Source organism: Acipenser ruthenus, chromosome 31 (genome assembly GCF_902713425.1).
Source record: "Acipenser ruthenus chromosome 31, fAciRut3.2 maternal haplotype, whole genome shotgun sequence".
Lineage (NCBI taxonomy): Eukaryota > Metazoa > Chordata > Actinopteri > Acipenseriformes > Acipenseridae > Acipenser > Acipenser ruthenus.
Window position 1 is genome coordinate 13,648,813 of NC_081219.1, and position 23,654 is coordinate 13,672,466.

The 23,654-nt window shown below is 47.5% G+C and overlaps 1 protein-coding gene across 4 annotated transcripts in view; it reads left to right on the forward strand.

Annotated features, from left to right (window-relative positions):
* The window catches only part of LOC117964689 (exonuclease mut-7 homolog), a 49,827-nt gene that overhangs the window by 13,133 nt on the left and 13,040 nt on the right, over positions 1-23,654 (forward strand). For all 4 annotated transcript variants that reach the window (XM_059005188.1, XM_059005189.1, XM_059005190.1 and 1 more), the window contains 7 exons: positions 240-441; positions 999-1,108; positions 1,517-1,700; positions 1,941-2,095; positions 2,337-2,534; positions 3,326-3,379; positions 3,948-4,079. In XM_059005188.1, coding sequence (XP_058861171.1) covers positions 240-441; positions 999-1,108; positions 1,517-1,700; positions 1,941-2,095; positions 2,337-2,534; positions 3,326-3,379; positions 3,948-4,079 — 1,035 coding nt within the window. The remainder of the gene's footprint in view (positions 1-239; positions 442-998; positions 1,109-1,516; positions 1,701-1,940; positions 2,096-2,336; positions 2,535-3,325; positions 3,380-3,947; positions 4,080-23,654) is intronic.

Here is a 23,654-nt window from a genome sequence, read left to right on the forward strand (position 1 = left end):
CAGGCCCATGTGCTTTATGCATCATCATCACTATCAGCCACAAATGGAGGAAACATCTCTCAGAATTGTGTCCACTACATACATAAGTCATAAAATCTATGTATTTTTAAAAGAGTGACATTTAAGGTCACTGGTCAGACCCGAGACATAACAGATGGGTTGAAATACTGTGCTGTGCCCATTTGAATAGACAGCTGAATAACCCGTGTGAACACATACCTTCCTGCTTGCCCTGGTAGCCTGGTGTCCTGCTGGGGGTGGACATGGAGTGGAGGCCTGCCTTCGGCTCGGTGGGGAAGCCTCGCGTGGCTCTGATCCAGCTGGCGGTCCGAGACACTGTGTACCTGCTGGACCTGACGGAGCGCGGGGGCCCAGAGCAGGACCAGGAGCTCCGACACTTCATCAGGGACGTGTTCTCCGACCCTGCTGTCACCAAGCTGGGTGAGCACACACTAGACATGCTGTCCACTCCTCCCTTCCTTCTCTGTTGATGTCTCTGAGACCTCCACCGCACTCTGGATCGCAATTTAGACTATAGACTAATTATTACGAATTATTATCGGTCAGTTTTCAGTTTATCAATGACTTTTCTTCTTCGTTTAGTATGTCTAGTGATTGATGAGTATTCTGTTGGATCCATTGCACAGCAGTTTGTTCCATTCCTGGTTTTACTGTCAGTTTAAATAAGACGCACCTGAGCTTGTTGCCTATACACACTGCGGCTAATCAAGCTCGTAGCAAAACCTGGAATGGGTGAAACTGCTATGTGATAGGAGTCTTAATTTCATCCCTGTGTAATACACCAAATGAGCATTACATCTTCACCAGCTCTGACATAAGGCAGCTACACCCTCCTGCCTTCACTCTCCTACCTAGGCTGAATAACAAGGCCGTGTTTAGGCTGCAGTCCCCTCCTCCCCGCACGGGCTCTGCTGGGCTGTCTGCAGTGCTGTCTGCAGTGCTCAGTGTTTCTCTCGCTCGTCTGTGTTGCTGTGCAGGTTACGGGATGGCTGGTGATCTCAGCAGCCTGGCTGCCACGTGGCCCCAGTTCCTGGAGGAGCCCCTGAAGCCTGCTGGGATACTGGACCTGCTGTTGGTGCACAAACAGGTGCCAGATATTCAAATGCTAATACAGTGGTCTCCCCCTTAGTAAAGGAGGCCCTTTATATCGTGGAAGCAGTTGTAAGCTGTCATGGCTGTGGCTTCGCTTTGTCCCATAGTGCCATTCCATTAGCATTCTTGTTATAAGGCGGAACTCTTTCATAAAATTGCAATATAATTCTGGCTCCTGACTACAGCGTTATAAGGGGCTGGTACTGTAACTGCTTGCTTGGGCCCTGTGGTACACTATCAAGGAATTGCTATTGATTTCATTGATGTAAGACCATCTTGCATCTTGCAACAAGCTTGTCTTTTTCTCTAGTAATCCACACAGAGAACCGTTTACAAAGGGAAAGTGATATGAAATGCTCTGTGGTGTAACCAGCTTCTTGCTCTCCCCTCTGTGGCTCTGTAGATCCAGAAGGCTCACATTCCCCTGGGGGTCAGGGGTTCCAGATCGGTGGAGGGGCTCAAGAGCTCTGCGGAGAAGGGGCTGAGTCTGCTGGTGCAGCTGGTCCTGGGGAAGCCGCTGGACAAGACCGAGCAGCTATCAAACTGGGAGAGACGCCCGCTGAGACCCAGCCAGGTCTACTACGCAGGTGAGTCTGGGGAGGGACTGGGTGGGAGGCTGTGTGGACTAGTGACTAGAACCAAGCCTAGAGGTTACAGCTGAAAGACTGCGGGGGAGGCAGTGTGGTCTCGTCTTTTTTTTTTTTTTTGTTTAGTCGGGAACAGTAGGTGTCACAGGAGCTCTAGTTCTCTCTCTCTCTCTCTCTCTCTCTCTCTCTCTCTCTCTCTCTCTCTCTCTCTCTCTCTCTCTCTCTCTCTCTCTCTTCCAGCTGTTGATGCCTACTGTCTGCTGGATGTGCACCGGTCTCTTACCCAGGACCCCGGGCGCTTCGGGCTGGCACCAGATCTCAGCAACGCCCTCGGAGGCCAACGAGGGAAGTGCGAGGAGAAAGGGACACACAGGCCGAGGACTCGAAAAGCACAGGTCAGCGGGCAGGAGCACTGCGTGAGTGTACGTGGAGGGTGACTGCTAGAGCACAGTGACCCCCTGCCTAGCAGAGACGGAGCTAGTGGCGAGTGTTTATGAGGGGGCTCTTCAGTGCCAAACCCACAGAAACAACTATGGGAGCTGGAGATGAAGTGGATCACTCCATACTGTAGCCTGCATATGTGCGTGAATGTGTGTATGTCTCTCTCTCTGATGTAACTGTCTCCGCCCCCCCCAGGACCCCTGTACAGCCGCAGAGGAGGAGAAGCCCCACCCCCCCCCTGCTCTCCCTGGGGTGTCCCGGGAGGCCCTGTCCCCTCAGCAGTTCCGGGTGGTGTGTGACAACATGCTGCAGGGGCTGGGCCGCTACCTGCGCTGCGTAGGGGTGGACGTGAGGATGCTGGACAACGCAGATGACCACAGGAGGGCGGCCGAGGTCAGCACCCTTTTTTGAAGGGCCTTCGTTTAAACAAAATTGAGACCCTCATGCGCTAACTGTGTCAATCTGGCACAGTCTACATGGAGAATAGCTGCCTTTGCATCTCAGAAAGGGTTGACCATGTATACAGAAGGATCACTTTTTCGATGGTCCATTTGGGCACTCTTCATAAGCAGACCTGGCTTGATTGAGATCAAAGCACTCACCATGCCCTGCCAGAGACATCATAGGCAGGATGTCCCAGTGACACTGTGGCCAAAACCCTGCTCCCCCAATTAAGCCAGACTAAGTGTGAGTTGCAGGGGGGAGGTGTGTGTAGGGGGGGTGTAAGTCTCTTTGATTTCTTTGATTCCTGCCTCAGTAAACACAAAGGTGAGTGGGATCTCCTGTCTTTTACTCTGTAGTGAGATGGTGTTGGTCGTTATCTGGTCTAGAGAACTGTTAGCCGCAGTCAGGATACGATCATGCATTTCAATAGCTGTGTTTGTTTTTTTGTTTTTTTATTAGTACAATGATCACTCGGTCTACCAGTCTTTATTTGACCGGGATTGGAGCCTGTATGATCTGTATCTCTTTATTTGACCGGGATTGGAGCCTGTATGATCTGTATCTCGTTGCGGTTCAGTTGTCATTTTGTATGTCGTTTCCAGTTGTTGGATTGGATTGTATTGGATTGTATAGTACTGTAGAGAAATGGGTATTGCATGATGTCATTATTTTTCTTAGTTGAAACCGCCTGTGCCAGTTACCGGATTGTTGAGTAATTGCATTTTGATTCCTCTCCACAGATAGCGAGGGAGGAGAGTCGTGTTATCCTGACCTGCGGGCTGCCCTTTCAGACGGTGAGCTACGCCACTCTATTAGTGCCTTCACAAACACAGGTCTTTAATCTGACCAGGGCTGGACGTATTGCAAATACAGATCGCTGCTGACCCCCTCGATGTGGATTTGCAAGGATTTCGTTTTTTGGACTTCGCCTTGCAGCGATTGTTCTGGACCTTAGTGAAAGGCCTGTTAGACGTGACGGCCGAAAACGAAAAACGTGCAACGTGTTTCCCCTTTAATGGAACTACCACAGGGTGTATTTGCAGAACTTTTCTCTTGCCATGTTCTATATCTTCACATGTGAATCCTTTGCAGGTCCACTCATGCAAGTAGTTCCTAGTTTACGTCTGTTTTTTTAAACGTGAGCCCCATCTCTAAACAGCTTCGGTATGATGATGCTGTACGGTTACGAGATGGGATCAATATTAAAACACCATGTTGTTTAAAGATAGCGCGCACAATTAAATAATGGTATATGTGTGAGCTAGTGCTGCAGGTGCATCCGGGGGAAACCGTGTAAAGAAGAGCCATTCTGCTGCAGTTCGGCCACTGACGTCCCTCTCTCCCTGTCTCCCCGTCCCTCAGTTGAAGTCCCAGGTGGGGGAAGGATGCTGCTTGGCAGTGGATTGCTCGGAGAAGGCGCGGGACCAGGCACTGCGGGTTCTTAAGCATTTCAACATCACCATCACTCCCGCTGACATATTCAGCCGCTGTCAGGTAAGGTCCCCACAAACCCCCAACCTGCTCTCTTTTAAAATGCTGACACTGCCGTGGGTCAGACTGGGCAAATTAATCTGTGTGCCCTGGTGATTGTATGCCAAAAACAATACAGGACGACTCGGAGCTAACCTGTGTGCTGGCACTGGGAACTTTATTGTTTGGATGCTGGAACATTTAGTAGAGTCGGTACTGCACTGGTAAGGTGTGATAGGGATGCTTCGAAAGGATTTTGAGAAATGTGTGTGTGCATTATACAGGATTATATGTCAGCTTTTACAGGACTTTTTTTGCTGATTTAGAATGGAATTCCCTGTGTTAATGCGTAGTGTGTTAAAATTGCTTTGTTAAGGGGATTTGTTGTGCTGTACCATCTTTGAGGACAGATGGAGGAGTTCACCGAGAGTCCTGCAGTGCTTTCTTTACGTGACCGGGCGAGTCTGGGTTCAGTCATTTCAGTTCATGTTTATGCATTAGTCGGCGAAACTAATATTTCAAATGATCTGTGATATTTCATCAGGAAAGATTAGGACTAAATGATCCGGAACTGCTCTGCTGTGGGGAAGGCTGTGCCCTGGGGGTTTGCGTGACAGTCCCAGGCCACACTCTGCAGTGGCACGTAGGCGCACAGGAGCAGCAGCTGCAATGTTTCTGTGCCGCATTTTTGGGGAAATCGACCGCTGGGAGGTATTGATTTCACAGAATTGCGAAATGTTGTAATTACTGTTATGCTATGTCGAATTATTACCCAATCCGTGCAGTACTTGAGCACCATAGACATGCAGGCATAAAGCGTGTGAAAAAATAACTAGCCTGTGCACCACTGCACCCCAGCGTAGTGAACCTGCACCGAAAACTGTTTAAGGACTTACACTGGTATTGAGAGTCTGTGCTCCGTTTCAGTGGTAAAAAGCATAGCAAAGTGTAGTAAAGCCTTGCAAAAGCACAATGCAAGCATGGAAAATCAACTGTGGGAATGCTAAAAGAAAGAAAGGTAAACCATGGAAAAGCACAGTGAATGCGCAGAGCAGGCATGAAAAACAAAAAGGCAAAATCAAATCATTGTTAAATGCAACATTACTGTGATAACAAACTACTGGTAGCTTTCCCAAGTTCAGGGCACATTCTTTTCTATTCATACAAACTTTCTGTAATAAATATTTTATCAGATGTTGTATGCTCAAGTCACATGTGCGTGCTTGATGTAAACGGTTTCCATTAGCTCGTCTTTTTCAAGTGGTGCAAACTTGGAAACACGCGTCTCTTAATTGCTGCAGACTCTCCCAGCTTTACATGGTGATGACAATGAGCTGTGAGTAGTCAGGGCTGTCGTCCCCTGTCCTTTTATAATAACATGTTGAGCGGTCAGCTGGCCTGGAGCCTTGCTGGACTCGTGATGCCCAGTCTCCCCTCGCCGGTCCTTCATGCTCCACCAACTCCCTGAAGATACCGAAGGGCTGTGGGGAGGGTGCTCTGGGTTCTCAGTGGAAACAGTGATTAAGGTCTGTGTAGGAATTTGCTGGCCTGGTTCTGACCCTGGCCCCACAGCACTGCAATGGAGATGGGCAGTGTGGACTGAGCTGAGGAGCTGGGAGGCAGTTGCCTGGTTTTCAGAACTGGGGCTGGGAGGAAGGCAGTGTGGCATAGTCGTTAGAGCTGAGGGACAAGGAGGAAGGTAGTGGTCAGGGCTGCGGGACTGAAAAGGCAGGGTCTGCATAAAATCCTGACCTCCCGGAATGTGTCTGTCTACTATTGGTTTGATGTATAGAATGTGCTACACGATCGGGTCTCAAAGACTTGCAGCAAGCACTAGATACATCCATTGCTTTAGAAGACAAACATCATGATGTGATGGTATGAAGATATTGTGGGAGGGTGTGTCGTTGCTGAGCTGCCCAGTGCAGGCTGTGGAGTTCCATTCCACGGAGAGCTTTGTAATGGAGCTGTAATCCTCTCGCCCTGAGCGTGCATTTCTTTCTCTGTTGTCAGAAGGATCAGGTCCCTGTTTTGAAGAGAATCACGGAGGGATGAGCGCGTTTGCATTGTTACTTTTCGTCTGTGTTTTTCCAAGAGGGCACGCTAGACAAAATACAATGCAATAAAAACATATTAAAAAAAGAGCTGGTTTTGTTTTGTTTTGTGTGTGTGTGTGTGTTTTCTTTTTTTTTTTTTTTTTTAGAGACTACGCTCCAGTGATCTGAATTGTCAAACAACTTTCAAATCTGAATGCAGAAGGGCTCTTGTTTGTTTTATTTTTCTTTCTACATTCATAACATTTGCATGTTTAGTCTGAAAAAGCAAGCCCATGCCCTTATAAAAGTTTTTTACTCTGGTGATTTTGCACTTTTCTCATGCTTTACCCCTTGTTCTACTGTAGTCACCGTGTTTTTTAACATGTTTTACCTGTCTGGGCTTTTTACAATGCTTTGCTATTCTTTGATTATGGGGGCGTTCAGGATTGTCGAAATGTTTGATCGTTTTCCTATAGTTTTCAACCCAAGTTCAGATAGAGTATGTGTGCAATCTCAGGCCGTGTACTAAAATCAGAAGACACAATAGGTATGTGAAAGGAAATGGCATGCCGGCACTGCAGCCTCCAAGCTTTTAAAATCCCCTCTGAGGGTGCATCTCGTCTGGGCTTTGTCTCGTTAGCAAAAGGTAATGAGTAACGCACACAGTCGCGCACCCTGGCCTCTATTGACGGCGGAATATTCCCACTGTCCACTGTGACTGGGGGTCTTCTCTGAGGCCCGTGACAGAGAGCCCTCTCGTGCGGAGTTAACCCTTTGTGATTCAGCGGGCTGTAAAGCCCTGCACTGGTGTGGGTGGGTGGCTGGGAAGGTTAGATCTGTGTGGGGGGGCCCCCTTTCTCTCTCTGTTCCTCTCCAACCCACATTACAAGGGCTTTCTTTGGCTCAGATAAAGACAGAAAGGAATTCTTCAGCTGTGATCTCTCTCTCTCTCTCTCCTCTCCTCTCTCTCTCTCTCTCTCTCTCTCTCTCTTCTCTCTCTCTCTCTCTCTCTCTCTCTCTCTCTCTCTCTCTCTCGTCTCTCTCTCTCTCTCTCCTCTCTCTCTCTCTCTCTCTCTCTCGTCTCTCTCTCTCTCTCTCTCTCTTGTATCGGTCATTGATGGATTCAAGATGATTATTAACCCCACGACTGGCTCTTTACAAGCCCCTCTAATATCCTGTGAAAACTGACACTCTATAAAATCAATTCACATGGGAAGCGTTTCATTCTCCCAACAGCAGGAATTCCTTTTTCTTTTCTTTTTTCTTTTTCTCTTCGTCTTTCCAAACCCTTTCTGTTGGCCGTTGAGCTGCTGGTAAGATCTCAGCAACGTCTTCCTGGAAAGGGTTATGTTGACGGTGGAAATGGCCCAGACCTCACGTTAACCCATTACGTACCATTGGCTCTTTAACTATGTTGTTATTACAACTTTCTTTGTTGACCGCAAAAGTTAAGTCTAAATGTGGTATATCAAATGACATGAATAAATACAGCTTGTGTTCAGATTCTTTTCAAAGAAAAATTAATTTGCTACTTAATGGGTTAATGTAATCACAAATAAAGTTGCATCTACAGGACTATGTATGTGATGCAAGTACAGTATTTTGCTCTCTGTCTACAGGTTTAGCATCACATATATATATAGAGAGAGAAAGATTTGAACATAATCTTTTATTTAGCATCATGTAATCAAAGAAACTACAAAGTAATATTGGAAAAGTCTATCAGAAGTCATAATAGCAGTACAGTATTTCATGTTAGATGTCGAAATGTCACATTTCTTTTATTTTTGGTAAGTATATGGAAAACTACAAAGCGGTATGTAATTCATTATGTTAACGTAACATTGTTCAGCGTGGTTTCATTCAGCAAAATGTGTCACTTCTACAAGGTGATGCAAAAGTTTTGGTCATAGTTGTGTCACCCAGTTTTCTTTGTCCCTCTCCCCCTCAGCCCGCATCACCTGTCGCGGTACCTACACACTGCGACTGATCCAGCTCGTAGTAAAACCTGGCATGGGTGAAGCTGCTCTGCAATAGGAGTCTTATTGCCATCCCTGGAATTCTGTTTGGGTGCTGCTACGGCGTCCTCAGGGAATCAGTCAAAGTGACAACGTGTTTTTAAACTTCAGCATCATAATTAGTCCACTTAGATCCATCCAGACATTCCAGTCTATCATAATAAATCGCATCCTGTCCAAACAGCTGTGTGTATTTCAGATGCGGAGAAGTCGTCCCCTGGGCACAGCTCCTGGTTCCCACAGTGGCAGAGTCACGGGGTTATCTCTCACATGCTCAAATAGAAAACTAACACTCACTGTTTTCCTGCTGGCTCAGGAACCGCTTGTTTTGGCATCAGTCTCCTGACTAAGAGAGAGAGGGAGAGAGAGAGAGAGAGAGAGAGATGCAATCTACCCCTGCCAGGAGCGGATAGCAAGTCTCTTTTTTGAGTTTACTTATGTTTCGGTATATTTTAAGCCATCAGTGGAAGTACATGTCACTTTGAGTTGGCAGAAAGTCTTGTAGTAAAATGCCACTGTTTTTTTTAACTGAGTAATGAACCCTCGAAATAGCTCCCCCCTGCCTTATTTAAAAGGCTGTGATCTCTGATCTCCATTGTTATGCACTGGTTTGCAGGTGTGTATTGAGAAATAAGGTTTTTGTATGTTTTTATGGGCGTCAATATTTCACAAGTCAAACTGGCACAGTAATTGTAAATGCTCGATATTTATGTAAATGATTCAAGTTTTCGCAGTGTTGGAGTTTGGCACTTGGAGAGACAATTAGTGCCTCAAGAAACAGAGAAGAGGGGGAGGATAGAAGGAGATAGGGGGTGTCCATAGATTGGAAGAGGGGGGGGGGTGTAAAGCCCTCGGCTTTGATCTCCGACCACAATGAAAACACAAGCTGGAAATAAAACGACTGAATAAGTTTAAGGAATAAAAGCAAAGTTTGGGATTCACTCCAGCAAGGACAAAGGAGATGGGGGTTACTGTCTGCCTGGGTTTGGGTATAAATGAAGGGAGGAGGGGCTGCAGGGGGTTGTAAATAAGGGCTTGTCGTTTTCATTGGGAGCTCTGTAATTGTTGAGTGTGTGTACCACCTCCCCCCTCTTACATGGCTGTTCTGATGCTAATCCACTGGAACTTGGATCTGATGGAGGTTTCAAATGGTACGCTTCTTTCTAGGTGATGGGTTTCCCTTTGGGAATGGACGGGAGGGATTTGCACAGGAACACCAAAGCATTCCGAAAGGAAACAATCCAAAGGATTTCTCTGGGGGGGGTGGGGTTGGGGGGGGAGGTGGGGGTGCTGACCCTGTTGTTGGCTCGGTTTACTGAGTGAGGTGTGAGCACAGTGAGCAGTGGTAAAGTCAGCCTCCCACATTCCCCCGTAGAGTTGCAAGGTGGCAGTCTGCCTCGATGCTGCCTGAAAACAACACATTCTCCGGCTGCCGTGCAATCCTGGTACAGGAATCAACACGGCCGCTCTCAAACGCAGGCCTGTGCCGGCAGGTTTCCTTTTTGATTGTCTGTTTGTTTTGCATCTGAAACTTCCCTTATGAAAGTTTCCCACAGCAAAGAGTACCAAAGCATAGCGAAAGCACGGTAAAGCACAGGTTAGCATTGTAGAGACCAGAAAGGCACGGTAAAGCGTATTAAACAGGGCAAGCTGTGGTAAATGCATAGCATAACCATGAGGAAAAAGCTTTGCTGCATACTCCAGTAACAAAGTTGCATGCCAAAGAGCATTTTCTTTGTCTTTGACCTTTTTTTTGTTGTTTGTTCAGTATAAGGTTAAGGGGGCAGAGGGAGAAATGGACTCTACAGACAGTCAGCTATTTCTCTCTCTCCAATGCTGGTTTTGTGATGAGCATGTGGAATGTCTCCTGCTCCCACTCCCCCTTTTCCTGTCCCTCTGGGGATTTAAAACCTTTGACCTACTCGGGGATTTTGTGGTAATGGTGTCATACTGAGCCGGGAGAGAGGCTCTGATTCCTGGCAATCGGGGAGGGGAGGGGAGGGGAGGGAGGGGGCAATGCTGGTCCCGGAGAGCCGCGATCCAGCAGGTTTTATAGTTAACCCTTAAATCATCCATTTCTGAAGAATGTAAGTTGTTGATCAAGTTAATTTGTTCAGTTGAATCAGCCGTGGTCAGCTGTGGTTCATGGGAGCTGCAGGGTGTTCGGGTTTTTGTTTCAAATTATCTCTAAATTTATTAATTGAACACATTTACTACTTGCATTGAAAAAAAAAACGACTGCTTAACTAGTCAAAATAGAATAGTTCCGTCTTTAGAAATTGATGATTAAGGGTTGCCTATAAAACCTGCTGGACTGTGGCTCTCCCCCCCCACCCCCCCCTCCCCCCGTCCTGTAGCCGTCTCTCCAAAACCCTCCTGTGACCTTTTTGGGTTGTTCCAAATTCCTTTCTCAGGTTTTTTTGTTTGCAGATTAATTCTTGTTTTTTGTAGGAGGAAGAGGAAGAAAAAAAAAAGTCATTCTATTTGTGAAATATGCTGCCTGACTGGTTTCCTGCCCCTTGTACAGAGAATTAGAAAACATGGATTTCTTCTTGACTTTTCTTTCATTGCTGTCTGCATGAAGCTCTTTAGTAACAGCTTCTGTCGCGCACGCCTCTGATAAGCGCTCGTCTGGTTTCTTGGGATTCACGGTTTTTGCGCCCAGGTGCTTTGACGCTGAGGCGAAGAGATCCTGCTTGCAAAGACCAGCACGTCTCAGGCATCTGCTTGCGTTTTTATCCCTTTTCTAGATCAGTGTAAAGTATGCAAACCTGTGCCGACACATACAGCAGGTCATCCTAATCAGTCATGTATCGGGATTGCAGACAAACATCTGCTTGACGTCTGGGGGCAAAATCAAGACAGTTGTCGGGTTCACCGTATACACTAGGTACCATAAATGCTGCTGGCAGTTTATTTGAGAGCTTTGCACGTGACGCTTCAGTTCTGTGTCTGCCGCTGCTTGCCTGCAAGGCTTGGATAACTGGAGGTTGCACAGTTTGATCAGTTTCCCAGGAGAGGGGAGTCGAGATCATTCACGTGTCATCCAGTAAGCGCGGCCTGCAATGGCTAAATGCGTCGGAAAAGAGACAGAAGCTGCTAATTTGAGCTGCGTCTCCAGGGCCAGTTATCTGCTGCTGAGAATTCGAATCAGTGTCTTCCTCTAAAGAATGATGTGACCGTGGGGACTGCCAGTTAGAGTGATGCATTCACCCCACAGGTGGAAGAGTGCAAAAGGGGTTGTATCTGTGGTTTAGAGTGACTGAATGCAGGCTACTGCTACAAATTCAGAAACTTTGATAGATTTATAGCAGAGCTTTGTCTGTGTCTTCTTATGTGTCGGAAACAGAAGGGGAAGTTGAAAGATTTGTGAGCAATCGATCGTTCATGCGCTCACTTAAAAGAAACGTCGAGGTTCAGTAAACCACGTGGCTTTACACTGCCGCGGGCATCGTGTCACGTGATCAGCTTAATTTGCATCTCTGAATCCGATTGGGCAGCCAGGCTGCTTTGCATTTCAGTGTTGTTTTCTTTTTTGCTCACGGTGTCTGATGTCCCCTATTGTCTGTGAGCCGCTGGGTTTCTGTCTGCATTTTCCTGCCTGCGTTGCCTCCCCCCTGGGACACCTTGCGCAGCAGATGGGGATCTCAATGGGTCTTTTCCGACTGGCGTTAACAATGAATAAAAACCACGTCATTTCCTCCACTCCCTTCCCAGCGTCGGAACCAGCGGCACTACCGAGATGCAGGGTGTGTTACAATACTGCTCCAGAGCAGAATGAGAAAAGACGAAAACAAGAGGGTTCTCATTACACGACTGTAGCCAGATGCAACCCTGAAAAGTCTATGGGAGGCTAGGCGAGTGAGATGAAAGCTTGGCGATGATCAGTACAAATTCAAGGTGGTTATCGAGTTCACAGTGTAGAGTGCGACGGACGCGATCAGCGCTCAAGGGTCTCCATTTTTTGAACCCCCCCCCCCCCCCCCCCCAAGAAATGCAGAAAGTTCCAATTAAACTTAACAAAATGATGCTGTACATCTGTATCTATCAGCCGAGCCACATGTCTCTGTGCTGGAATGTGAGGGTTAAATAGTTTCTCTGGTAGCGGCAGTGGTTAGCTGAGCGAGCAGGAGAGAGAGGGAGAGAGAGAGCTTCCTTTTCTGTGTAAACAGTTTCGAAATGTTTCTCGCTTGGGACCGGCAGCGCATTCCTTCAGTGATGGTGATGTCATGAGAACAGCCCTTGGGGCAGACAGAGCTGTTTATGCTCTCCAGAGCAGGAACTCAGAGCGGAGGGGAGGGGGGGGGCGGGGGGACGGGACTCTGCAGGCATTTAATGAGGGAGAATAAGAGCGAGAGAGAGGAGACGAGGGAAAGAAAATATAGAGAAGGGGAGAGAGGTGAGAGAAGAAGACAGAAGGAGGAAGGACAAGAGCCAGAATGGATTCCCAGGCCTGTAGGTCCCTGAGTCACTCACACACAGTTTGATCCATTCCTGGTTTTGCTATGAGTTTAATAAGACACAGCTAGGCTTTGTTCACCCATGCACTGTGGCAAATCACGCTCGTAGTAAAACCTGAAATGGATGAAAGTGCTGTGCAATAGGAGTCTTATTTCCATTCCTGTGGTATGTGTAGGGCCCTTCCCTCCCTGTGTCCTGCGTGTTTGTGTGTGTGTGTGTGAGTGCTTGTGTGTGCGCGTGTGTGAGTGCTTGTGTGTGCGCGTGTGTGAGTGTTTGTGTGTGCGCGTGTGTGAGTGCTTGTGTGTGCGCGTGTGTGTGTGGTTGTCTGCAGGGGAGAGGAAAGAGCACTTTAAACACAAACACTTCCACAGGCAGCTGCCGGGCTCGGAGACACCAGACAGATGAGCCGGAGAGACTCCTCGCTTCCTCTCATCATGGCTGGAACAAAGAGATTCCAGGGAGAGGAGGGGTGGAGACAGCGATCGTCTGAGTCTGTCAGGATGCTCCACACTGCACAGTTGTTTTGAACCTCTGTAACTCAGTAAGTTGGTTCAATGGCAGAATATGTGGTACTAAAAGAAAGTCATTATTATTTATCTTAAGTGTTATTTTAAGATACCAGGGATGGAAATAAGACTCCCCGTTGCTGGTATTACTAGGAGTTTAATAAGACACACCTGAGCTTGTCACCTTTACACTCGTAAGAACTTGGGAGAGGGAGGCTGTAAGGGAGAGTGTAGTGTGTGTGTGTGTGGCTGTGTACAGGGTCGGTATTCAAGACTGAAGCAGTGTGTCGCAGTCAGACTGACCAGCCCCTCCTGCCTGCCCCTCTCCCTGCCATTTCCAGCCTGTTGCTCATCCAGACGCTAAAGCAGAGCAAGAGCAGGAAGTGAAGTGAAATCCGCAGCAATTAGAGAGCAGGCCTGGGAACCGGAGAGCAGACTGTGACAGCATCCCTCCGTCTCTCTCCCTGTCTCTCTCCTGTGAGCGTAGACCGCACAGCTGCCCTTTCCAGCACCAAAAACAGCAGTCTCATGATATAAGTTGCCTTGTGTGTTTTTCGTGCCTCTTGTTAAAGATGTCATCTACTATTAAACCAAAAGAATAAAATCTTGTTGTTTTTTTTTAACTGAATAATTATTCTGTGTGTTCCGTGCGTGGGTTGACATCTGTACACAGAGGATATCTTGCTGAATCCTGTTTTGATAAACACTCAACCTTCAGTTGAGAGCACTTCGAAGTTTTAGCATACTGAAGATTAGCAGGTTCCGTTCTATAAAGACTATGGGGATGTAAAAGCCTGCAGCCGAGTTGTGTGGCAGGACTCTCTGATGGACCAGCTGCTCTGTTCGTGTGCCCGTCAGGTCTTTGGGGGGGCTAGGAGAGGAGTGGGCTCTGGCTCCTGTGGGGGAGTCTTGGAGGCTGTGCGGACTCATCCCTGGATCCCCGGCCACACTGTTGAGTCCCAGCCCAGCACAGATTGCTCAGCCCTCTCTCCCCTCTGATGTGGGGTGTAAAGGCGGGAGCTTGGCTTCTCTTTCATCATGGCTGGTGGGGTTTGTGTGAGTGTCGGAAATGCTGGTTTAAGAGAAGATCATGGCATGGAGCACAGACCATGGATAAGGGAGGGGTGGAGGGGGGGTGTGTTGAAAAAAAACAGAGCCGAGAGTTACAGAATGCATGCTGACTGCCCAGCCCATAGTCATAGGCATCTCCACTAGCTGCTTCTCAGGGGTGGGATTGGATTTTAAGTTTACATTTGTTGGAGGTGTTTAAAGATTGCAAATGTGATTGCGGAGCTGGCATTGAGTTTGAAAAGGTACGGTATGCGGAGTGACTTTTATAATGCGTTATTTCTCAGTAGTAACACTGAAAGAAGTGTTAGTGTTTTATAGTTATGAAGGAAGCTCATCGTTACGAGCTCCTAGAGCACATTTAAAAAGTGTGACTATTTCAGACAGAGCCATCACTGAAAACGTGTACGGTATAGAAAGATTGACTGCTGTTGCAGATTGTGGTGATCAAGTGTTGCACAGAGGGGTCAAAGGAGTGGCCTGTAGTGTGTTAAAATGCACCAGCATTATCTGGATAACAGCAAGTAAACAGAGCCCACTTTCTTCTCTCTTTCCCTCGCCTCTGCCCCTCCCTCTCTCAACTGCCTAACCACAGCGTCTTATCAGCAATCGACAGATAAAGATGCAATTCTGTTGCATCACGCTGGAATTTGACCGTCAATATCATGACTGCAAGTGTAAGTTACTGGACTGTACTACCTGGGAGCTGTAATCCGTCAAAGGGAATGTCGCTTATCAGGGAGGGGAGCGCCCCGATGAAGCGCGAGAAAGAGAGCAAAGACAGAGCAATGTCTATCTGGATTGCATTGCCAATCTGCAATGTCTAAAGATTGCTTTTGGACATACTGTACAGGGCTGGATTTTCCGCCTTGTAAGTTTGTGTTGAAAAACCCCAGACATTTAATTGCGGATAAATATTCCAGTTTCAGTGAGATGCAGTATTAAAATAAATGAAAGGGTATTTGGAGAACGTGAAACAGGTGTAATAGCAGAAAGGGTGATTTTAGCATCTTGTTTGTACTCTACTGAAATAAATAAGGCATGCCTTAGGGTTACAGCACAGTGGACCAGGGGTGGAAATCAGACTCCTATTGCATAGCAGTCTCGCCCATTCCAGGTTTTACCATGAGCTTGAGCAGCCACAGTGTGTTTAGGTTGCAAGCTCAGGTGTGTCTTATTAAACCCATAGTAAAACCAGGAATGGATCAAACTGCTATGAAACAGGAGTCTTATTTCCATCCCTGTCCCTTCAATATGCCTGGAAAGGGTCCAACTTTGTGGCAATAAGACCATTTTCAGTGTTTATCCTGGGATACAGCTGAGCAGTGGCTATAGACAGATGTGTGGATAGACATTACAGAATCAGAGCAGTAAGAGGGTTGGGTTGAGTGTGCATCGTCAGCGATGAAATAATGCTTCATGCTCACTGTCTTTACTGCAGTGCATGAGAATAAAGTAAACCTTAAGAAAGCCTTCTTGCAATCTCTGTGAAGACACACTGAGCCCTCCCCCCCCCCCCCCCCCCCCCCCCCCCCTCTCACACACACTTCCTGGAGTGCTGCTATCAGACCCCGGCTGCAGAAATGCTAATTAGGGGATTAAGCAGACGTTAAATTGCCGGGGCCGGCTCTCGTGAGATTGCTGGGTTTATCTCGCCGCTGCTCCCAGGACCTCAGAGATTAGAGATTAGAGACTGAGCGATCCCAGCAGCCCCCTCTGTGAGAGAGTGAGCGCGACAGACTGAAGGAATTAAAGGTCTATGGAAGGAGGGGGAAGAGTGCGTGCCGCAGACTCCCAGCGGGTTCCACTCTGAAAAGTATTATTTAACGTCATTGGCCTGAAGTGACCCCCCGAACCAGGCTGGAATCTGGCTAAACCTGACTTTGATACTGATACGTCGCTATTGCCGGGGCTGCAGAATGTTTGATTGATGTGTTTCCTGTTGCCCCCCCCGGGGACCCCCTGGAAATGAGACGCTGCTGGGGGGGTTATTCCCCCGATGCCTTGGTGCGAAAATAAAAATGCATTTTTCAAAGGCCGCAAGAAAATGCTCGCCCAGACGCAAAACTGCTTAAAACAACAGTGAAGGGCCTGTCTCCTTCAGTGACAGATCTTCATACAGTATGCTGGTGATTCAGCAATGCCTGGGGAGGGTACATCAGATAAGGGCTGTCCATTGGGAGGCTCTTCAAATCCACTCTTCATTTGGAGGGGTCACCTAGAAGGCTTTTAAGGTGTTTCAAAAAGGAATACAAGGAACGTTCTCTGTCTTCAGTGGACGCCAAAACAGAAAGCAGTGTCTCCCTTTCATCTCATTGCTTTGCTACTGCACTGTAATAGTCTTAGTAAACTGAACCTGTTTTTTTTTTTTTTTTTCTGGCTGTTTAGGCTCTTTCAGCTGAAAGGTTTGCTCAGCTCTGTGACTGGTCCATGCAGGAAGGCAGGCTCGGGCTGGTTTTGTTAATTCCTCATTAGTGAGTCCCTCATTAGGTAAATCTCTCATTAGGTAAATCGTTAGGGGAACAAAGTAAAGATAATTAGCACAGAAATTGGAAGCTGACCATCTCTTACCAATCTGCTCTAAACGTTTTGGTGATTGAAATGTGGAGGCTGGTGTGAGAGTTTGGGACATATTGACAAAGCATTTACGAATGGGCCTAGTTAACACCAGTGATTTTCCTTTGAAGAAAACTATATTATGTTATAAAGCTCCAGCTAAATCATGACCTGCACCTTCGTTATTTCTTGCCAGTTCTGTAAGAGCAGCACTTTGATTTTCATTCTTCAAAAAGGAAGCAAGCTTAGAAAGATGGAACATGCTCCCCCCCCCCTGCAAGGTTACCTGCGTTCAGGTAGTATAGAAACAGCTACGCCCGCAGCACACCTGCATTGTATTGTTCCGACTGTCTGTGCAAGATAGAAGAGGCTTTCTGAGCCCACTGTCTGAAGAGTTCACTTGTATTTATTTAAAGGGTGGTCCTGGAAATGTGAGAGGTATTTTTTTTTAATGTTTGGTATTCAGGGTGCAAAGAATGTAGACACACATTCTGTTTCTCTGCACCCTGCTTTAGGGCAGGGCGAGAGATATCACAAGGCAGGGATGTCTGATCTCCAAAACAAAATTCCATTGAGAATTCAGACAGAATGGAGACCTCGGAACTGTGGATCTGAGAGCCAGCTAATTCAATACAGTACAGTATAGAGAACTCTGTGCTGGGGATCTGAGAGCCAGCTAATTCAATACAGTACAGTATAGAGAACTCTGTGCTGGGGATCTGAGAGCCAGCTAATTCAATACAGTACAGTATAGAGAACTCAGTGCTGGGGATCTGAGAGCCAGCTAATTCAATACAGTACAGTATAGAGAACTCAGTGCTGTGGATCTGAGAGCCAGCACATTCAATACAGTACATTATAGAGAACTCAGTGCTGTGGATCTGAGAGCCAGCTAATTCAATACAGTACAGTATAGAGAACTCAGTACTGTGGATCTGAGAGTCAACACATTCAATACAGTACAGTATAGAGAACTCAGTGCTGTGGATCTGAGTGCCAGCTAATTCAATACAGTACAGTATAGAGAACTCAGTGCTGTGGATCTGAGAGCCAGCACATTCAATACAGTACAGTATAGAGAACTCAGTGCTGTGGATCTGAGAGCCAGCTAATTCAATACAGTACAGTATAGAGAACTCAGTGCTGTGGATCTGAGAGGCAGCACATTCAATACAGTACAGTATAGAGAACTCAGTGCTGTGTATCTGAGAGCCAGCTAATTCAATACAGTACAGTATAGAGAACTCAGTGCTGTGGATCTGAGAGCCAGCACATTCAATACAGTACAGTATAGAGGACTCAGTGCTGTGGATCTGAGAGCCAGCACATTCAATACAGTACAGTATAGAGAACTCAGTACTGTGGATCTGAGAGCCAGCACATTCAGATAGCTAAGTTGGACAGCAGTGAGTTAAATAAAGTCTGAAATGCATTTCCGTTGCTGGGTGATGTTCTGGGGCGAGTGATGCTATCGGGGTTGACTGTGTGTTTGTTTTGGGAGTGCTGGGGCAGTCATGGCTGGAAAAGGGCGCTCAGAGCCCCCCTCTTGGGACTGGGGGGGGGGGCACTAGGGAGGTCATGAATGTCATTTTCAGGAGTCTGGGAGAGCCAGCCCAGCAAATCCATGGATAAAAATGGAATGGAAAAATAGCCGGGTTTAAAAATACAAGAGGAGCGTCGACCTTCCCAAAACGTTTTCTCACAGAAACGGCACGGCCACGTTTAACTCTATAAACAGCGGAGAAGAGAGCAAAAATCACATCAACATCTCTCCCGGGGTTTAACCACAGAGCTCAGGCTCTGCTGCTGTTTGGAGGAGGGGCGGCCGCTGAACCTGGGTTACTCGAGCCCATTTATTAATTTATTAAAAAAAAAATGAATAAAGAAAGAAATTCTATTTCCTTGTTTTCTTTTTTTTTGCAGTCCACAATACAAGCAGTAGGATTGCTTGCTTGATCGACTGACGGATTGATTGATTGATTGATTGATTTGATTGATTGATTGACAGGTGCTTGTGTAACTGATATTGAATTAGATCCACTTTGCTTCTCTCCCTGTCTGCGTCTCTCTGGACCTGCAGTAAGTTCCCACGGTGTCTTTCCCATGCCTATCAGCGCTGCGCAGTGAGATAGCGGGCTCACTCTGAGCTGGAGAGCGGGGGTGAGGCGCTCTGTTCCCACACTTATAATTACTGGGTCACAGGAGACTCAAAGGGACCTGCCTCTGGCTCTAGGGAATTATCTAGGTTGTTGTTGGTGCGGGGCTGGGGGGAGTGTGGGGCTGGGGGGGACGACACGACACAGGAACTCTCCAAGCCTTTTATTCTGTTGCTACCTCATTGCTTTCACACTAGAGGTGACCCCCACCCTCCCTTTCTTCTTCTTCATTTTTAATCCCTTTCTCTCTCTCTCTCTCTCCTCTCCTGTTTCTCATAAAGGTCACCAGGCTGCCCTTCTCCCCTCATTGACACCATTTTGCTGGGAGGCTTTGAAGTCAAGCCCCAGGCCTCGTTACTGTGCAGTGGCTGTTTGATTCTTTTTCACTTTCAATGCTTTTTCTCACTTCTTCCTAACATCTCTCTCTCTCTCTCTCTCCCCACCTGAAACTTCGTCCTCCCACCCTCAACTCTCAGTGTTGGCATCTCTCTGTTCAGTGTCCTTTTAACATACTGCCTAGTCCCTAAGGACCGACAGAATCTCCTAGAGAAGGGAAAATACAAAAAGGAAAACCATTTGTTTTCAATGGACAACCGGGAATGCCAGGATAGCAGGCACCGTGATAGACTCCAAGTACTTGTTACATCAGTGTGGCGGATGAATTAATTCAAATCGGGCTGTTATCTCAGCATCCAGAATTCACGTTCATGAGCCACAGAGTGACCGATGAGAGGAGCTTGTCAGATTCGCGTGAGAAAGTCTCCCTTTCTCTTTCTCTCTCTCTCGCCTCTGCTGTTTCTCTCAGATACGTGTTCATTATCTCGAAGCGATTAAAAAAAAAAAAAGAAAGAAAATGACAAACCGCTTTAAACTGCTTTATCCAGACACCCTGTTTTCCTTTTTGGTCAGAGAGAGAAAAAAGAAAATAAAAAAAGCCGTTTTCTCACATCATTTATTTTTGATCTGTTATCTTCGATAACAATGCACTGTTCCAGAAATGTGCACTCTCAGTGATTGTGCTAACTGTTCCCAGGACACAAAGCAGAAGTTGTCCTTTTAGTCTTGCCAGGCAAGGGAAGAGGGGTGGCTTTGGGCACCAAGTGCAGCCAGTGCAGATCGCTGCTGCTGTACGAGGACTCGCCAGTAATCACTAGTGAGCTGAGGATCACATTTAGGTGCAACAGGGTAATGACAGAGCTGGAGAGCTGAGATTGGAGTGTGGAGACTAGTGCTCAGTATTATTAAGGTGCAGGGTAATGACAGCGCTGGAGAGCTGAGAGTGGAGTGTGTAGACCATGTTCACACACACGTACGCACGCACGCACACACACACCGGCAGTCTGTGTCAGGCTTGTGTGTGAAGGCTCCTGTCTGCTGGGTCGCACACCCTGGTAACACAGCAGAGAATCTTTTTTTTCCGGGGTGTTGTGTTCCACCACAGCTTTCAGGTGTAGTCTTGTGGCATCTCTTCTAGGAGTGCTGCAGTGAACCGCAGCACAGTTGCCTGTAGATGAATGCCCTGATAACCCAGTGCTTTTGCAGGGTTGAGCTTAGGGTTTCACCAGTGTTAATATTGAGAGCCCTGTGGTTTCGAATAAACTTCCTGTGAACTTCAGACTTTAGAAACCTGAAACAAACAGAAAAGACCGCCTACAGTAAACCGTGAAAGTAACATGCAGTAGAATTGAAAAGAATATTTAGGATGTGCTGGAGAGACGGAGGGAGACGGGCGGGGAGAGAGATGGGGGGGGGGGGGGGCAGATTTTTCAGTGCCAGCCATCTGTTAGAATCCGAGTGCTTGAGATGTCTGACAGACCTTTCTGTGTGTGAAACGAGCCCAGCTTTGTGAGTCCAGCTTCGACACACAGACACACGTGCTTAGGCGAGCCCTTGTCCTGGCGACCCGTCTGGGTTGAAAGATTCCCTTCTTGTGTGTTCAGTCCTGTTAGTCTCTAGTGAGCTGCAGTGTGTTCAGTCCTGTTAGTCTCTAGTGAGCTGCAGTGTGTTCAGTCCTGTTAGTCTCTAGTGAGCTGCAGTGTGTTCAGTCCTGTTAGTCTCTAGTGAGCTGCAGTGTGTTCAGTCCTGTTAGTCTCTAGTGAGCTGCAGTGTGTTCAGTCCTGTTAGTCTCTAGTGAGCTGCAGTGTGTTCAGTCCTGTTAGTCTCTAGTGAGCTGCAGTGTGTTCAGTCCTGTTAGTCTCTAGTGAGCTGCAGTGTGTTCAGTCCTGTTAGTCTCTAGTGAGCTGCAGTGTGTTCAGTCCTGTTGGTCTCTAGTGAGCTGCAGTGTGTTCAGTCCTGTTGGTCTCTAGTGAGCTGCAGTGTGTTCAGTCCTGTTGGTCTCTAGTGAGCTGCAGTGTGCTCAGTCTTGGCCGCTGTGTCCCGCTGGCAGGATCCCAGTTCCCATGCTGGGAGACATTCTCTTTGGGGAGGGAGGAGGGGGGTGAAGGAAGGAATTCCTGGAGGGGCCATCACAACTGGAGCGGTTAGTAACAAATGAGTTATTTCCTAAGGATCTCGCGGCCCTCCGTATCGCACACACATCGCTGACATTGTTTTCCTCTCAAACCAAAAACAAACAGGAGACGTACGAAACTCTGGCTCTCCTCTTTCTCCGATTTTACTTCCTTTCACTTTCTCCCTCCCTGTTCTCCCACCCCTTTTCTTTTTCTTTCTCTCTCTCTTTCTTTCTTGTCCAAACCCTTTATAAGCTCTCTCCGTTTCAAACTTTTTCTTCTTTCTTTATTCCCCGTCCCCATCTCTCTCGCTCTCAGTCTCCCAGTCCCTCTCTGCCTGCCTTCCTGCTTGTCTGTGTTTTCCCACTGCACTGCTGCCTGTGACTAAGTGAGCGTGCGACCCGTCCAGCCTGCCCATCCCCCCGCTTTCCCACACTGCTCAGCAATCGGCAGGTTCTCACAGCGCTGTCCCAGAGACAGGACTGTCCGCCAGGGAACTGCAGCGCTCTCCCTCCCTCTCTCTCTCTCTCTCTCTCCCTCTTTCCCTTTCTCTATTCCTTTCTCCCTCTCTCCCCTCTTCTATTTCTTTGCCTTTCTCAATTAATTTCTCCCTTCTCTCCCTCTTTCCTTTTGTCTATTTCTCTCTCCATTTCTCTCCCCCTCTGTCCCTCTCCTCCTTGCGCTCCCCCTTTCTCTCCCTCTCTATCCCTCCCACCCTCTCTCTCACACTCCCTCTATCCCACCCCCCCTCTCTCCCTCTCTCCTTTTCTCATCCTCTCTCCCTGTCTGTTCACCTGCTCCCTTTCTCACTCTCTCGGGTTTATTTTAATATGATAGAAACACTGCACTCCTTTAACTCTATATAAAGCCCAGTGTTTAACAGTGGAAAGAGGTCAGCTATTGCGAGTTGCAGAGGATCAGATTCCTTTGCAGCAGCTTAGGCGGTTTTGTTCTTTCACCTGCAACCCTTAGTGGAAAATATTGACTTTTTTTTTTCCACCTGGTAAAGGGTGACCGATAAAAGGTTGTAAGGAAGACGTAGACTTTTTTTTTTTCTTTGTTGGTTTGCTAGGAGCGGGTCTTTGTCGTGAGAGGGGGGAGATAAAGGGATCCCATCCTCTAGGGAGACAAAAGCCCAGGAGGTGGGGACTGAGAGCGTTCTCTCCTCTCTAACAGGGAATTCCTTTGTCTGCTGGGACCCTGAGAGCTTTAGTGTGGGTGGTCCACAGGTATGGGCTTGAGTACAACACTGTGTGTGTGAAAGAGAGAGACAGAGAGAGTGTGCGTATGTGCGGACTGATTTGCCCTTAGTTTAGACCAGTGCAAAGAGGTAAAAAAAAAATGTAGTTATAATAAATAATCTTAAAACAAGTTAAATTAACATCCAGTTATCTGAGGATTAGTGCAGGTGAATACTCAGTAGGGTGTGTAAGCAGAACCGTTTATTGCCGTTGTGAGCTTGTTTGCACAGGCACCGTGTTGCAGACATTGCAACATGCAAATGAAAGAGGGGCTGCAAAGCGATGGTTAAGCTGCATTTGGTTAGCGAGACTTCACTGGATGTCAGTTTCTCATTAGAACAAAGCTCCCCTGCACCCCGCTGCTGTCAAATAGGTGTTCCCATGCCTGCCTGGTTCCCACACCTTTCCCAGGAACTTAACTCATGCCCAGAATTTCAAAAGTCAGTATGTAGAGTCGGGGATGAATCACGAAGCATTACAATAACATTCCCCAAATACTTGTGTGTGCTTGTGAAAATATATTGTTCATTACGCAACACGGCCTGGCACCTCTCCCAGAGGTGGGTGCAGAACCTGTCTGAGAGAGGGAGAGATGGAGAGAGGGAGAGAGGGAGAGAGGGAGAGGGATGGCTGGGATCAGGATGTAAACATCCGTATGGCAGCAGCACAGCGCTGTGTGCATGAAGCTCTGAGCCGATCAGCGCAAAGCCGGACATAAGGCAAATGAGCATGAATTCATGAAGTTAATTTGCTAACCACTAGAATGCACTGCCCTCCACTCCCTCAGCTCTAAACACTAGACCACCCTGCCTCCCTCCCAGTTCAATACCACTAACCTAGACCACACTGCCTCCCAGTTCCTCAGCTCTAAGCACTAGACCACACTGCCTCCCTCCCAGTTCAATACCACTAACCTAGACCACACTGCCTCCCAGTTCCTCAGCTCTAAGCACTGGACCACACTGCCTCCCTCCCAGTCCCTCCAGTCTAAGCGCTAGGGCACACTGCCCGTTTCCCAGGCGCTGTGAGCAGCCTTGCCGGTGTTCCACAGAGTCGGTTTATTGAGCCAGTCCCTGGGGACCGGATCTTGCTGTTGATTGCCAGGTT